Here is a 15700-nt window from a genome sequence, read left to right as displayed (position 1 = left end):
TTACTGTTTTTTTTCCCAAGGTGGATGACCTCACATTTTCCGACATTGTATTCCATCTGCCAAACCTTAGCCCATTCGCTTAACCTATCTAAATCTCTTTGCAGCCTCTCTGTGTCCTCTACACAATCTGCTTTCCCACTAATCTTTGTGTCATCTGAAAATTTTGTTACACTACACTCTGTCCCTCTTCCAGGTCATCTATGTATATTGTAAACAGTTGTGGTCCCAGCACCGATCCCTGTGGCACACCACTAACCACCGATTTCCAACCCGAAAAGGACCCATTTATCCCGACTCTCTGCTTTCTGTTAGCCAGCCAATTTGCGATCCTTGCTAATACATTTTCTCTGACTCCGCGTACCTTTATCTTCTGCAGTAATCTTTTGTGTGGCACCTTATCGAATGCCTTTTGGAAATCTAAATACACCACATCCATCGGTACACCATGCTCGTTATATCCTCAAAGAATTCCAGTAATTTAGTTAAACATGATTTCCCCTTCATGAATCCATGTTGCGTCTGCTTGATTGCACTATTCCTATCTAGATGTCCCGCTATTGCTTCCTTAATGATAGCTTCAAGCATTTTCCCCACTACAGATGTTAAACTAACTGGCCTATAGTTACCTGCCTTTTGTCTGCCCCCTTTTTTAAACAGAGGCGTTACATTAGCTGCTTTCCAATCCGCTGGTACCTCCCCAGAGTCCAGAGAATTTTGGTAGATTATAACAAATGCATCTGCTATAACTTCCGCCATCTCTTTTAATACCCTGGGATGCATTTCATCAGGACCAGGGGACTTGTCTACCTTGAGTCCCATTAGCCTGTCCAGCACTACCTCCCTAGTGATAGTGATTGTCTCAAGGTCCTCCCTTCCCACATTCCCGTGACCAGCAATTTTTGGCATGGTTTTTGTGTCTTCCACTGTGAAGACCGAAGCAAAATAATTGTTTAAGGTCTCAGCCATTTCCACATTTCCCATTATTAAATCCCCCTTCTCATCTTCTAAGGGACCAACATTTGCTTTAGTCACTCTCTTCCGTTTTATATATCGGTAAAAGCTTTTACTATCTGTTTTTATGTTTTGCACAAGTTTACTTTCGTAATCTATCTTTCCTTTCTTTATTGCTTTCTTAGTCATTCTTTGCTGTCGTTTAAAATTTTCCCACTCTTCTAGTTTCCCACTAACCTTGGCCACCTTATACGCATTGGTTTTTAATTTGATACTCTCCTTTATTTCCTTGGTTATCCACGGCTGGTTATCCCTTCTCTTACCGCCCTTCTTTTTCACTGGAATATATTTTTGTTGAGCACTATGAAAGAGCTCCTTAAAAGTCCTCCACTGTTCCTCAATTGTGCCACCATTTAGTCTGTGTTTCCAGTCTACTTTAGCTAACTCTGCCCTCATCCCACTGTAGTCCCCTTTGTTTAAGCATAGTACGCTCGTTTGAAACACTACTTCCTCACCCTCAATCTGTATTACAAATTCAACCATACTGTGATCACTCATTCCGAGAGGATCTTTTACTAGGAGATCGTTTATTATTCCTGTCTCATTACACAGGACCAGATCTAAGATAGCTTGCTCCCTTGTAGGTTCTGTAACATACTGTTCTAAGAAACAATCCCGTATGCATTCTATGAATTCCTCCTCCAGGCTACCCCGTGCGATTTGATTTGACCAATCGATATGTAGGTTAAAATCCCCCATGATTACTGCCGTTCCTTTTTCACATGCCTCTATTGTTCCCTTGATTATTGTCCGCCCCACCGTGAAGTTATTATTTGGGGGCCTATAAACTACGCCCACCAGTGACTTTTTCCCCTTACTATCTCTAATCTCCACCCACAATGATTCAACATTTTGTTCATTGGAGCCAATATCATCTCTCACAACTGCCCTGATATCATTCTTTATTAACATAGCTACCCCACCTCCTTTCCCTTCTTGTCTATCCTTCCGAATTGTCAGATACCCCTGTATGTTTAATTCCCAGTCTTGGCCACCCTGCAACCACGTTTCTGTAATGGCTACCAAATCATACCCATTTGTCATGATTTGTGCCGTCAACTCATTTACTTTATTTCGAATGCTGCGTGCGTCGAGGGGATGAATGGCCTCCTGCTGTTCCTGTGTAACAGGCTCGAGGGGCTGAATGGGCCTCCTCCTGTTCCTGTGTCACAGGCTCGAGGGGATGAATGGCCTCCTGCTGTTCCTGTGTAACAGGCTCCAGGGGCTGAATGGCCTCCTGCTGTTCCTGTGTAACAGGCTCGAGGGGCTGAATGGCCTCCTGCTGTTCCTGTGTAACAGGCTCGAGGAGCTGAATGGGCCTCCTCCTGGTCTTGTGTAACAGGCTCGAGGGGCTGAATGGGCCTCCTCCTGTTCCCGTGTAACAAGCTCGAGGAGCTGAATGGGCCTCCTCCTGTTCTTATGTAACAGGCTCGAGGGGCTGAATGGGCCTCCTCCTGTTCCCGTGTAACAAGCTCGAGGAGCTGAATGGGCCTCCTCCTGTTCTTATGTAACAGGCTCGAGGGGCTGAATGGCCTCCTCCTGTTCCTATGTAACAGGCTCGAGGGGTTGAATGGGCCTCCTCCTATTCCTGTGTAACAAGCTCGAGGGGCTGAATGGCTGCCTCCCATTCCTGTGTAACAGGTTTGAGGAGCTGAATGACCCACTCCTGTTCCAATGTAACAAGCTCGAGGGGCTGAAGAGCCTGTTCCTATGTTACAAGCTCGAGGGGTTGAATGGCCTGTGCCTATGTAACAGACTCGAGGGGTTGAACGGCCTCCTCCCGTTCCCATGTTCCTGCACCAACCTTTCCGACCATAACAAAAAACACTGGTCTTTCCAGCCTTCAAAAAAACGATCTTAACCTTTTATTTTTAATCGCCCCAGGTGATCATCAACTTCCCGGACCCAGCACAGAAAAGTGACATTGTTCAGCTGCGCGGCCCCAAGAACGAGGTGGAGAAGTGCAGCAAGTTCCTTCAGAAAGTCATAGCTGACTTGGTAAGTGTCACACAGCTGCAGCCTGAGCCTCCCCCCTTGTGTATTGCCGTAGTGCCTGCTGTGTTTGTATCCGTGTGAAGACTTCCGCTGCTGGCTGGAATTGTACTGGTGTGGATGGTCCAATCCCCCCTCAGCCCCCAACCCGTCTAACCTCGGCCAGGCTCACTCACCTAGCAAGTGAGGAAATTTGGCACCCGTGCGTCTAGCAAAGTTCGTCATGCTCTAGATGTTACATTTTGATTTACAGATGGCAAAACAACCTGAGACAAAAAGTAACATAGAAACATAGAAAATAGGTGCAGGAATAGGCCATTCGGCCCTTCGAGCCTGCACCACCATTCAATAAGATCATGGCTGATTACTCACCTCAGTACCCCTTTCCTGCTTTCTCTCCATACCTCATGATCCCTTGAGCCGTAAGGGCCACATCTAACTCCCTCTTGAATATATCCAATGAACTGCCATTAACAACTCTCTGTGGTAGAGAATGCCACAGGTTAACAACTCTCTGAGTGAAGAAGTTTCTCCTCATCTCAAGAAAGCCAACCACTTGATATTGGGTGCTTCTGACCTACAGCCTGAACCTTACAAGCATTTTCCAGCCCGCAGAGTCCCGTTCCCCCCGGCTGACCGAGCAATTAAACTCTAACTGACCCGAGGCTCGGTTTACTTAACAACAATTAGTCTTTGTGGCCGTATAGAGTCCCAGCTCCACCTAAGCAACAGAATACCAACGCAACATCAAAAGGCTGCAGATGCAAGACTGAAATAAAAAACGAAAATGCTGGAAATACTCGGCAGGTCAGGCAGCATCTGTGGAGTGAGGAACACAGGTACCGACCTGAAAAGTTAACTCTTGTTTCTTTCTGCACAACTGTCTGAGGCCGAACCAGACTGCTTGCAACCTTGGAGTCATATTTGACCCCGAAATGAGTTTCTGACCATGTATCCACTAAGACCCCCTGTTTCCCCACCTCAATTACATTGCCCGAATCCACCCCTGTCTCAGCTCACCCGCTGCTGAAACCCTCGACCATGCCTTTGTTACCTCTAGACTTGACTATTGCAACACACTCCTGGCCGACCTTCCACGTTCGACCCTAAGTAAACTTGAAGCCATCCAAAACTCGGCTGCCCGTGTCCTAACTCGCACCAAATCCCACTCACCCATCACCCCCTGTGCTCGCTGCCCCGTGTCCTAACTCGCACCGAGTCCCGCTCACCCATCACCCTGTGCTCGCTGACCCCGTGTCCTAACTCGCACCGAGTCCCACTCACCCATCACCCCCTGTGCTCGCTGACCCCGTGTCCTAACTCGCACCGAGTCCCGCTCACCCATCACCCCCTGTGCTCGCTGACCCCGTGTCCTAACTCGCACCGCTCCCGCTCACCCATCACCCCCTGTGCTCGCTGCCCCGTGTCCTAACTCGCACCGAGTCCCGCTCACCCATCACCCTGTGCTCGCTGCCCCCGTGTCCTAACTCGCACCGAGACCCGCTCACCCATCACCCTGTGCTCGCTGCCCCCATGTCCTAACTCGCACCGAGTCCTGCTCACGAATCACCCCCTGTGCTCACTGACCTACATTGGCTCCCGGTTAAGCAACACGTTAAATTCTCATCCTTTTCAAATCCCACCACGGCCTCGCCCCTCCCTATCTCTGTAATCTCCTTCAGCCCTACAACCCCCCCCCCACCCCACCCCCCCCCCCGCCCCCGAGATCTCTGCGCTCCTCCAATTCAGGCCTCTTACGCATTCCCGATTTTAATCGCTCCACCATTAGCTGCCATATCTTCAGCTGCCTGGGCCCTAAGCTCTGAAATTCCCTTCCTAAACCACTCCTCTTTAAGACGCTTCTTAAAACCTGGCTCTCTGCCCTTCTATCTCCTTATGTGGCTCAGTGTCAAATTTTGTTTGATAACGTTCCTGTAAAGCGCACTGTTGGCCCAGAAGAGGCGAGGGACCCAGGGGCAGCACGGGCCCAGCCCACACTGTGATATGTGAGCGCACTAGGTCCGTGCAGCAGAGCTGGTCTCCAGTTGTCCTGGTTAACCCTTGCCACTGGACCAAGACCTCGCTCTGTCAAGCCCCGTGTGGTGGCTGGTGTGCAACGGCCACCCCACGTTAAAAAAATCCACCCACAGGCATCTTCCACCCCCCTCAATTGGAGTTCAGGACCTGGAACATCGGGTCCTTCATTGAAACATCTGTGGACTCTTGTGGAAGCAAGTCACCCTCGTTCGAGGGACTGCCTATGATGATGAAGCGCAGAGGGATATTTTACTACGTTAAAGGTGCTCTATAAATACAAGTGTTGCACAGAATAATGATGCACTCTGATTTACGTGACATAGCACTTCAGAACTTCTAAAACAGTGCTTTGCGAATAGGGCCATCTGCAAGTGTGAGGTAGTGAAACGTTCAAGCACATTGCACAGTAACGAATGAACTTTTTTGATCACCGAGCTCTTTTTGATCCTTGCCCTCCCCAGATTGAGAACAGTTACTCTGTCTCTGTCCCGATCTTCAAGCAGTTCCACAAGAACATTATCGGCAAAGGAGGAGCCAACATCAAAAAGGTACGAGCTTGAGAGAAATTTAGCTGCCCAGCTTTGTGTTTGTGTCGTGTCGTGGCTCAGTGGGCAGCACTCACGCCTCCGAGTCAGAAGGTCGTGGTTTCACGCTCCCACTCCAGGGACTTGAGCACATAATCCAGGCTGACTCTCCCAGTGCCGTACTGAGGGTGCCCCGCACTGTCAGAGGGGCAGTACTGAGGGAGCGCCGCACTATTGGAGGGGCAGTGCTGAGGGAGTGCCGCACTGCCGGAGGGGCAGTACTGAGGGAGCGCCGCACTTTCGGAGGGGCAGTACTGAGGGAGCGCCACACTGTCGGAGGGGCAGTGCTGAGGGAGTGCCGCACTGTCGGAGGGGCAGTGCTGAGGGAGCGCCGCACTGTCGGAGGGGCAGTGCTGAAGGAGTGCCGCACTGTCGGAGGGGCAGTGCTGAGGGAGCGCCACACTGTCGGAGGGGCAGTGCTGAAGGAGTGCCGCACTGTCGGAGGGGCAGTGCTGAGGGAGCGCCGCACTGCCGGAGGGGCAGTACTGAGGGAGCGCCGCACTGTCGGAGGGGCGGTGCTGAGGGAGCACTGCACTGTCGGAGGGGCAGTGCTGAGGGTGTGCGGTACTGAGGGAGCGCCACACTGTCGGAGGGGCAGTGCTGAGAGAGCGCTGCACTGTCGGAGGGGCAGTGCTGAGGGAGTGCCGCATTGTCGGAGGAGCAGTACTGAGGGAGCACCGCACCTTCGGAGGGGCGGTACTGAGGGAGCGCCGCACTGCGGAGCTGCATCTTTCGGATGGACCTCATTAAACCGAGGCCCCATCTGCTCTCTTGGGTGAACGTAAAAGATCCCATGGCACTATTTCGAAGAAGAGCAGGAGAGTTATCCCTGGTGTCCTGGGGCCAATACTTATCCCTCAATCAACTTAACAAAAACAGATGATCTGGGTCATTATCACGTTGCTGTTTGTGGGAGCTTGCTGCACGGAAATTGGCGGCCGCGTTTCAAAAAGTACTTCATTGGCTGCAAGACGCTTTGGGCCGTCCGGATGATGTGAAAGGGCACTGTGTGGGTGAAAGACTTTCTATCTTTCACAGATTTCCTTTCCCTCCTTCCAAGAGATTGAATAAACAATCGAATCAGAGGCTCTCCCGATGGCTGAGACTGTGATGGAAAACGTTTGTTTCCCAGAGAGTAAAACAAAAGACTTTGGCCCTCGGAGGATTGAAAGTTGTTGTTTTGATGCATTTACGGGGAAGCTGGAGGAGTGTGTGAGCGAGGAAGGGCCGTGCTGACGGGGTGAGGTGAAGTAGCGGGGTGCGGGAGGAGACACAAACGCGTGGTGTGCAAACGGTGGCACGGACAGGTTGGGCCGCGTGGCCTGTTCCTGCGCCGCAGACTGTGTACGAGCCGGGACACGCTGCCTGTGGCAACACCAGTCTCAGCCGGGCCGCCACGGCATGGGAGGGGGGGGGGGGGGGATCATCATCACCATCGTAGGCAGTCCCTGGGAATCGAGGCGGACTCTCTTCCACTCTGAAAATGAGTCCTTCGGTGGCTGAACAGTCCGATTACGGGATCCACACAGTCCCTGTCACAGGAGGGACAGACAGTGGTTGAAGGAAAGGGTGGGTGGGGAGTCCGGTTTGCCGCACGCTCCTTCCGCTGCCCGCGCTTGGTTTCTGCACGCCCTCGGCGACGAGGCTCGAGGTGCTCAGCGGCCCCTCCCGGGCTGGAAGCATCGTGGTGGCAGCACTTGGGCAGGGGTAGGGAGGGTGAGCCATGGAGCCACGCGCTGTGCCAACTCTCGCGCACCATTGCGGTGACGTTCGGTGGACGGTGGGGTCTGGTAGCAGCTCGCCTGTCTCCTGAGCTAGAGAGGGGGGGGGAGAGAGAGAGAAAAAAACACAACAACAACAGCTTGCGTTTATATAGCGCCTTTAACGTAGTGAAATGTCCCAAGGCGCTTCACAGGAAGTATTATGAGACTAAAAAAATTTGACACCGAGCCGCATAAGGAGAAATTAGCGCAGGTGACCAAAAGCTTGGTCAAAGAGGTCAGTTTTAAGTTGCGTCTTGAAGGAGGAGAGAGAGGCGGAGAGGTTTAGGCAGGGAGTTCCAGAGCTTGGGGCCCAGGCAACAGAAGGCACGGCCACCGATGGTTGAGCGATTATAATCAGGGATGCTCAAAAGGGCAGAATCAGAGTCTAGGGGAATCGAGGGATATGGGGATTGGGCGGAAAAATGGAGTTGAGGTCGAAGATCAGCCATGTAATGGCGGAGCAGGCTCGAGGGTCCGTATGGCCTACTCCTGCTCCTATTTCTTATGTTCATAAAATGTTAAACGGCTCCGTGTTATCAGCATTTTGGCTTCTATTCCAGACATTCAGCGTTGTTTTCAAAATTCTCATCCTTATTTTCAAATCCCTCCATGGCCCCTCGCCCCTCCCTATCTCTGTAATCTCCTCCAGCCCCACAACCCCCCGAGATGTCTGCACTCCTCTAATTCTGCCCTCTTGAGCATCCCTGATTATAATCGCTCAACCATCGGTGGCCGTGCCTTCTGTTGCCTGGGCCCCAAGCTCTGGAACTCCCTCCCTAAACCTCTCCGCCTCTCTTTCCTCCTTCAAGACGCTCTTTAAAATCGACCTCTTTGACCAAACTTTTGGTCACCTGCCCTAATTTCTGCTTATGCGGCTCAGTGTCAAATTGTTCAATCTCGTGATACTCCTGTGAAGCGCCCTGGGACATTTCAGTACGTTAAAGGCGTTATATAAGTACAAGGTGTTGCTGTAGTATCAGAAAGGCAATTAGCTGCATCTGGACTTACAGTTAACCACAACTGGATTCCCAATTAGCTACATGTGGCTCAGTGGATAGTACACTCGCCTCGGAGTCAGAAGGTCGTGGGTTCAAGATCCACTCGAGAGACTTGAGCACAAACACCTAGGCTGACACTCCCCATCAGCATCATAGACAGTCCCTCGGAATTGAGGAAGACTTGCTTCCGCTCTAAAAGTGAGTTCTCAGGTGGCTGAACGGTCCAATACGGGAATTACAGTCTCTGACACAGGTGGGACAGACAGTGGTTGAGGGAAAGGGAGGGTGGGACTTTGCTACCACAGCACACTCATATAATGCCTTTCACATATCAAAACTCCCTGAGGAGCTTTACTGAAGCAGCAACAAACACCAAATGATGGGGAAGGGTGGGGAGGGGAGGAGGAATGCAGGAAGAGAGAACGCTGTAGGCGCAGATCAAGCGGTGAAGAAGTTCAGGGAGATTGTTCCAGATTGCATTTTTATTCAGTGTCTCGTTCGGTTTTTTGATTAGGTGGAGTCCCTGAGTGAATGATTCAATAAGGCGATGGGTTCTGCATGCTCTCAGCGACGAGACTCGAGGTGCTCAGCGCCCTCCCAGATGCACTTCCTCCACTTAGGGTGGATTGGTCTTTGGGCCAGGGACTCCCAGGTGTCGGTGGGGTTGTTGCACTTTATCAGGGAGGCTTTGAGGGTGGTCCTTGTAACGTTTCCTCTGCCCACCTTTGGCTCGTTTGCCGTGAAGGAGTTCCGAGTAGAGCGTTGCTTTGGAAGTCTCGTGTCAGGCATGCGGACAATGTGGCCCGCCCAGCGGAGCTGGTTAAGTGTGGTCAGTGCTCCAATGCTGGGGATGTTGGCATGATCGAGGACGCTAACGTTGGCGCATCTGTTCTCCCAGGGGATTTGCAGGATCCTGCGGAGACATCGTTGGTGGTATTTCTCCAGCGATTTGAGGGGTCTACTGTACATGGTCCATGTCTCCAAGCCATACAGTGCTGGCCAACACTGGTGTAGGGACCAGGTATTCTGGGCTGCTGGCTCCATTGTGGCTGCTATCAATACTGAGGCTGACGGGAGATTCTTTGTGAAGTGATTGACAGAAAGAAAGACTTGCATTTATATAGCGCTTATCACAACCTCAGGACATCCCAATGCGCTTTACAGAAGACAAAGTACCTTTGAGGTGTAGTCATTGTTGTAATGTAGGAAACGCGGCCTTCATAGCTAGAGGATTCGAGTATAGGAGCAGGGAGGTCTTACTGCAGTTGTACAGGGCCTTAGTGAGGCCTCACCTGGAATATTGTGTTCAGTTTTGGTCTCCTAATCTGAGGAAGGACATTCTTGCTATTGAGGGAGTGCAGCGAAGGTTCACCAGACTGATTCCAGGGATGGCAGGACTGACATATGAGGAGAGACTGGATCGACTGGGCCTGTATTCACTGGAGTTTAGAAGGATGAGAGGTGATCCCATAGAAACATATAAAATTCTGACGGGACTGGACAAGTTAGATGCAGGAAGAATGTTCCCGATGTTGGGGAAGTCCAGAACCAGGGGTCATAGTCTAAGGATAAGGGGTAAGCCATTTAGGACTGAGATGAGGAGAAACTTCTTCACTCAGAGAGTTGTTAACCTGTGGAATTCCCTACCACAGAGAGTTGTTGATGCCAGTTCATTGGATATATTCAAGAGGGAGTTAGATATGGCCCTTACGGCTAAAGGGATCAAGAGGTAGGGAGAGAAAGCAGGAAAGGGATACTGAGGGAATGATCAGCCATGATCTTATTGAATGATGGTGCAGGCTCGAAGGGCCGAATGGCCTACTCCCGCACCTATTTACCTATTTTCTATGTTTCTAAATTACGCACAGCAAGCTCCCACAAACCGCAATGTGATAATGACCCAGATAATCTGTTTTTGTTATGGTGATTGTGTCAACCTGCCATTGTGGATCGGACCTGGTTCAGCTGGGGTTCCAAGCCCGAAATCTACATTTTAATCATTTAATGAGACCATAACAGCCGTATTTTACAAGGCAATTACAGGTGAAGAATCCACATTAGTTCATCCACCCTTGGCTCAGTGGGGGGCACTGTCACCTCTGAGTCAGAAGGTTGTGGGTTCAAGTCCCACTACAGAGACTTGAGCACATAAATCTAGGCCGACACTCCCAGTGCAGTACTGAGGGAGCGCCGTACTGTCGGAGGGGCAGTACTGAGGGAGCGCCGCACTGCCGGAGAGGCAGTACTGAGGGAGCGCCGCACTGTCGGAGGGGCAATACTGAGGGAGCGCCGCACCGCACTCTTGGAGGGGCAGTGCTGAGGGAGCGCCGCATTGTCGGAGGGGCAGTACTGAGGGAGCGCCGCACTGTCGGAGGGGCAGTACTGAGGGAGGGCCGCACTGTCGGAGGGGCAGTGCTGAGGGAGCGCCGCACTGTCGGAGGGGCAGTGCTGAGGGAGCGCCGCACTGTTGGAGGGGCAGTACTGAGGGAGCGCCGCACTGTTGGAGGTGCCGTCTTTCGGATGAGACATTAAACCGAGGCCCCGTCTGCTCTCTCGGGTGGACCTAAAAGATCCCGCGGCCACTAATGGAAGAAGTGCAGGGGGAGTTCTCCCCGGTGTCCTGGGGCCAATGTATATCTCTCAAACAGCATAACAGAAACAGATTATCTGGGTCATTATCACATTGCTGTTTGTGGGAGCAGAAATTGACTGCCGCGTTTCCCACATTACAGCAGTGACTACACTCCAAAAGTACTTCATTGACTGTAAAGCGCTTTGGGATGTCCAGTGGTTGTGAAAGGCGCTATATAAATGCGCGGGGTCGAAATTGCGTCCTGCTGTCTTTGAGGCGGTGACACCGGCCTCGTGCTTATTTTAACGCCAGGCGGTAAGTGCCGCCTCAAACTGTGCCAAATGCAGGTTTGCCGCCCAAAGTTGAGAGAGGCAGCACTAAAAGTGGCATCGCGCACTCGCCCTGGGGCGCCCACGGAGCAGCAACTCAGGAGGCCGACCGACTTGCCCCACGGTGGACTGCCGGCCTACGAGTTGATAAAAGTAGGGGAAAAAAGTTTACGAAAATTTGTCTGACCCACATCCACACTTCCCCACTGGTGCCTTAATACATAAATGCTGAAAAAAATTAAAGTTAACCAGTTACCTTGCTCCTTGGACACTCCCGCCTCGGGCTCCCCGATGTCCCACCATCTTTCCCAGGCTGTATGAACGCCTGCCGCTAAGGCCACCGTACTTGCCTAATTTTGCAGCCACGACGGCGAGGGGGGGCGTTGCACGCTCGATGACGTCACCACGTGGGTGGCGGCCGAGCGCCCAGCGGCACCTCTTGGCGCCCCACCGCCCGGCTAAATTCCTCGTGAGCGGCGCGGAACCCACGGCCCCGCAGCGACGGTGAGTCATTAGCCGCCGCCCCCTTCCGCCGATCACGGGCGGCGTTTACAAAGCGGATTTTGACCTCCGCGTGTCCCAGCGGACCCCCCCCCCCCCCCCCCTGCCGCGCGGTCCGCTCGTGACCGGCCCCTGACTTGTGCTCTCTGCCGTCCCGCGCCAGATCCGCGAAGAAACGAACACAAAGATCGACCTGCCGACAGAAAACAGCAACTCGGAGGTGATCCTGATCACGGGGAAGAAAGCTAACTGCGAGGCCGCCCGAGAACGCGTCCTGTCCATTCAGCGAGAACTGGTACGTCCGACCGTCATCATCATAGGCAGTCCCTCAGAATCGAGGAAGACTTGCTTCCACTCTTAAAATGAGTCCTTAGGTGGCTGAACAGTCCAATACGGGAATTACAGTCCCTGTGACAGGTGGGACAGACAGTGGTTGAGGGAAGGGGTGGGTGGGACTGGTTTGCCGCACGCTCCTTCCGCTGCCTGCGCTTGCTTTCTGCGCGCTCTCGGCGACGAGACTCGAGGTGCTCAGCGCCCTCCCGGATGCTCTTCCTCCACTTAGGGCGGACTGGTCTTTGGCCAGGGATTCCCAGGTGTCGGTGGGGATGTTGCACTTTGTCAGGGAGGCTTTGAGGGTGGTCCTTGTAACGTTTCCTCTGCCCACCTTTGGCCCGTTTGCCGTGAAGGAGTTCCGAGTAGAGCGTTTGCTTTGGGAGTCTCGTGTCTGGTAAGTGAACAATGTGGCCCGCCCAGGGCATCTCTGTCCACGCCTTGAGTGTCACCACAACTTGTCCCACGGGACCCCTTTAGCGCACTTCACAGGGGAGAGAGAAATGGAGCAGTTGGGAACCACTGGGAGAGGTGACCGAAGAAGATTTGGGCACATAAAAACAAAAGAAATAGGGGCAGGAGTCGGCCATTCGGCCCCTCGAGCCTGCTCCGCCATTCAATAAGATCATGGCTGATCTGATCATGGACTCAGCTCCACTTCCCCGCCCGCTCCCCATAACCCTTTATTCCCTTATCGTTCAAAAAAATCTGTCTATCTTCGCCTTAAATATATTCAATGACCCAGCCTCCACAGCTCTCTGGGGCAGAGAATTCCACAGATTTACAACCCTCTGAGAGAAGAAATTCCTCCTCATCTCAGTTTTAAATGGGTAGCCCCTTATTCTAAGACTATGTCCCCTCATTTTAGTTTCCCCTATCAGTGGAAATATCCTCCCTGCATCCATCTTGTCGAGCCCCGTCATTGTCTTATACGTTTTGATAAGATCACCGCTCATTCTTCTGACCTCCAATGTGTATAGGCCCAACCTACTCAACCTATCCTCATAAGTCAACCCCCTCGTCTCTAGAATCAACCTCGTGAACCTTTTATGAACAGCCTCTAAAGCAAGTATATCCTTCTTTAACTGTACGCAGTACTCCAGGTGTGGCCTCACCAACATCCTGTACAGTTACAGCAGGACATGAAGAAGGTTCAAGAGAGTTCAAAGCTGTTCAGCCACTGGTGGAGCAAAGGGAGGGCACAGGCCAAAGGTGGTGGACCAAGCGGCTAGGCAATCCAAAAAACCCCATCCTCGTCGCCAATATGTGATATCCTTACAACATCACAAACAAACACACTCAAGATGGCTCCATACAGAAACTGTCATCATGTGACTTTGCCACATGACCGTCATTATTTATACATTAGTAGTTGCACTAACAAAGGAGTCCACAAGGTGGAGCTCTCTATGAAACCTGGGAAGGAACATCATAGGGTGGCGGAAATTTCAATAGAAAATTTCAAAATTGAGCTTGATAGATTTTTGTACGGGTACTAAGGGTTGCGGGACCAGGCGGGTGGATGGAGATGAGGTACAGATCAGCCACGATCTAATTGAATGGCGCAACAGGCTCGAGGGGCTGAATGGCCTCCTCCTGTTCCTGTGTACAGGAGCTCGTGGACATCGGAGAATCATAGAGGTTTATGTCGCAGAAGGAGCTCATTCGGTCCATCGTGTCTGTGCCGGCCAACAACGAGCCATCCAGGCTAATCCCACTTTCTTGCTCTTGGTCTGTAGCCTTGTAGGTTACAACAGGCCAAGTGCCTAAGGCACTGGAGTGATTGATAGCTGAGAACAGGCGAGGTTTGAATCATATTCTGGGGGGTGGTGGTGCTGGTGAGAGAGCCACGGGGAGATTGACAAGGATCAGAGCAATAGGCAAGCTGGACTTGGTGGGGCACAGCTTATGGGTGGCCTGACAGCGGAGTGGAGCACTAAGGGAAGCTAAGGTCTGTCACTGTATAACACTGGGGTACAGTACTGGTGGGTACAGGTCTGTCACTGTATAACACTGGGGTACAGTACTGGGGGGTACAGGTCTGTCACTGTATAACACTGGGGTACAGTACTGGGGGGTACAGGCCTGTCACTGTATAACACTGGGGTACAGTACTGGTGGGTACAGGCCTGTCACTTTGTAACACTGGGGTACAGTACTGGTGGATACAGGTCTGTCACTGTATAACACTGGGGTACAGTACTGGTGGGTACAGGCCTGTCACTTTGTAACACTGGGGTACAGTACTGGTGGGTACAGGTCTGTCACTGTATAACACTGGGGTATAGTACTGGTGGGTACAGGTCTGTCACTGTATAACACTGGGGTACAGTACTGGTGGGTACAGGTCTGTCACTATAACACTGCGGTATAGTACTGGTGGATACAGGTCTGTCATTGTATAACACTGGGGTACAGTACTGGTGGGTACAGGTCTGTCACTGTATAACACTGGGGTACAGTACTGGTGGGTACAGGTCTGTCACTGTATAACACTGGGGTATAGTACTGGGGGGTACAGGTCTGTCACTGTATAACACTGGGGTACAGTACTGGTGGGTACAGGTCTGTCACTATAACACTGCGGTATAGTACTGGTGGATACAGGTCTGTCACTGTATAACACTGGGGTACAGTACTGGGGGGTACAGGTCTGTCACTGTATAACACTGGGGTACAGTACTGGGGGGGTACAGGTCTGTCACTGTATAACACTGGGGTACAGTACTGGGGGGTACAGGTCTGTCACTGTGTAACACTGGGGTACAGTACTGGCTGAATTTGTCCTGGCATAGCCCAAGGGCACTGGGACTCCAAATGAAGGCCTGCTGTGGTCGCCCTCAATTTCCCGTGCCTCCTGAACTCACTCAGCACAGATTGAACCTGGGACCTCGGGATCGCATACCTCAGTGCCATACTGGGAGGTATTCTTTGCCCACCTAGCACAGTGGACAAGTAATCCCGAACCTGGACTAATGATTCAGAGAAATGAGTTCAAATCCCTTCACGGCAGCTCTGGAATTAAAATTCAGTTAATTAAATAAATCTGGAATTTAAAAAAAAGCTAGTATCAGCAATAGTGACTGTGAAACTACCAGATTGTCTTAAAAACCCATCTGGTTCACTAATGTCCTTTAGAGAAGGAAATCTGCCGCCCTTACCCGGTCTGGCCGATATGTGACTCCAGACCCACAACAATGTGGTTGACTCTTAACTTCCTGTCGTGTATCTACTTTTGGGATCACTAGCCACTAGATGGCGTCCCTGTTGGAGGCCACATGCACGTGTGTGCAGCCCAAGTATAAAAGGCCAGCCATTTTGTATATTAAGCACTTTGGGCCTTAATAAAGCAGAGCCAAGGTCATACCTCAGTTAAACAATACTCAGTCTAATAGGTATTGCATACGCAACACTTCCCCTCTGAAATGGCTGAGCGAGGCACTCAGATGTATCAAAATTTCTACAAAGAACAGCAGTTCATAAGACACACCACCACCTTCTGAAGGGCAATTAGGGATGGGCAATAAATGCTGGCCTTGCCAGCGACGCCCACATCCCGTGAATGAATTTTTTTTTTTAAACT

General features: G+C 51.6%; 1 protein-coding gene across 2 annotated transcripts in view; it reads left to right on the top strand.

The window, feature by feature from the left end:
* LOC139232665 (vigilin-like) overlaps positions 1-15700 on the top strand; it is a 140025-nt gene that overhangs the window by 76326 nt on the left and 47999 nt on the right. For both annotated transcript variants that reach the window (XM_070863130.1, XM_070863131.1), the window contains exons 14-16: positions 2896-3009; positions 5502-5588; positions 11951-12082. In XM_070863130.1, coding sequence (XP_070719231.1) covers positions 2896-3009; positions 5502-5588; positions 11951-12082 — 333 coding nt within the window. The remainder of the gene's footprint in view (positions 1-2895; positions 3010-5501; positions 5589-11950; positions 12083-15700) is intronic.

This window comes from Pristiophorus japonicus, chromosome 20, assembly GCF_044704955.1.
Source record: "Pristiophorus japonicus isolate sPriJap1 chromosome 20, sPriJap1.hap1, whole genome shotgun sequence".
Taxonomy (NCBI): Eukaryota; Metazoa; Chordata; class Chondrichthyes; family Pristiophoridae; genus Pristiophorus; species Pristiophorus japonicus.
The sequence above is the reverse complement of the archived record's forward strand: the minus strand, read 5'-3'. Positions and strand labels throughout refer to the sequence as shown.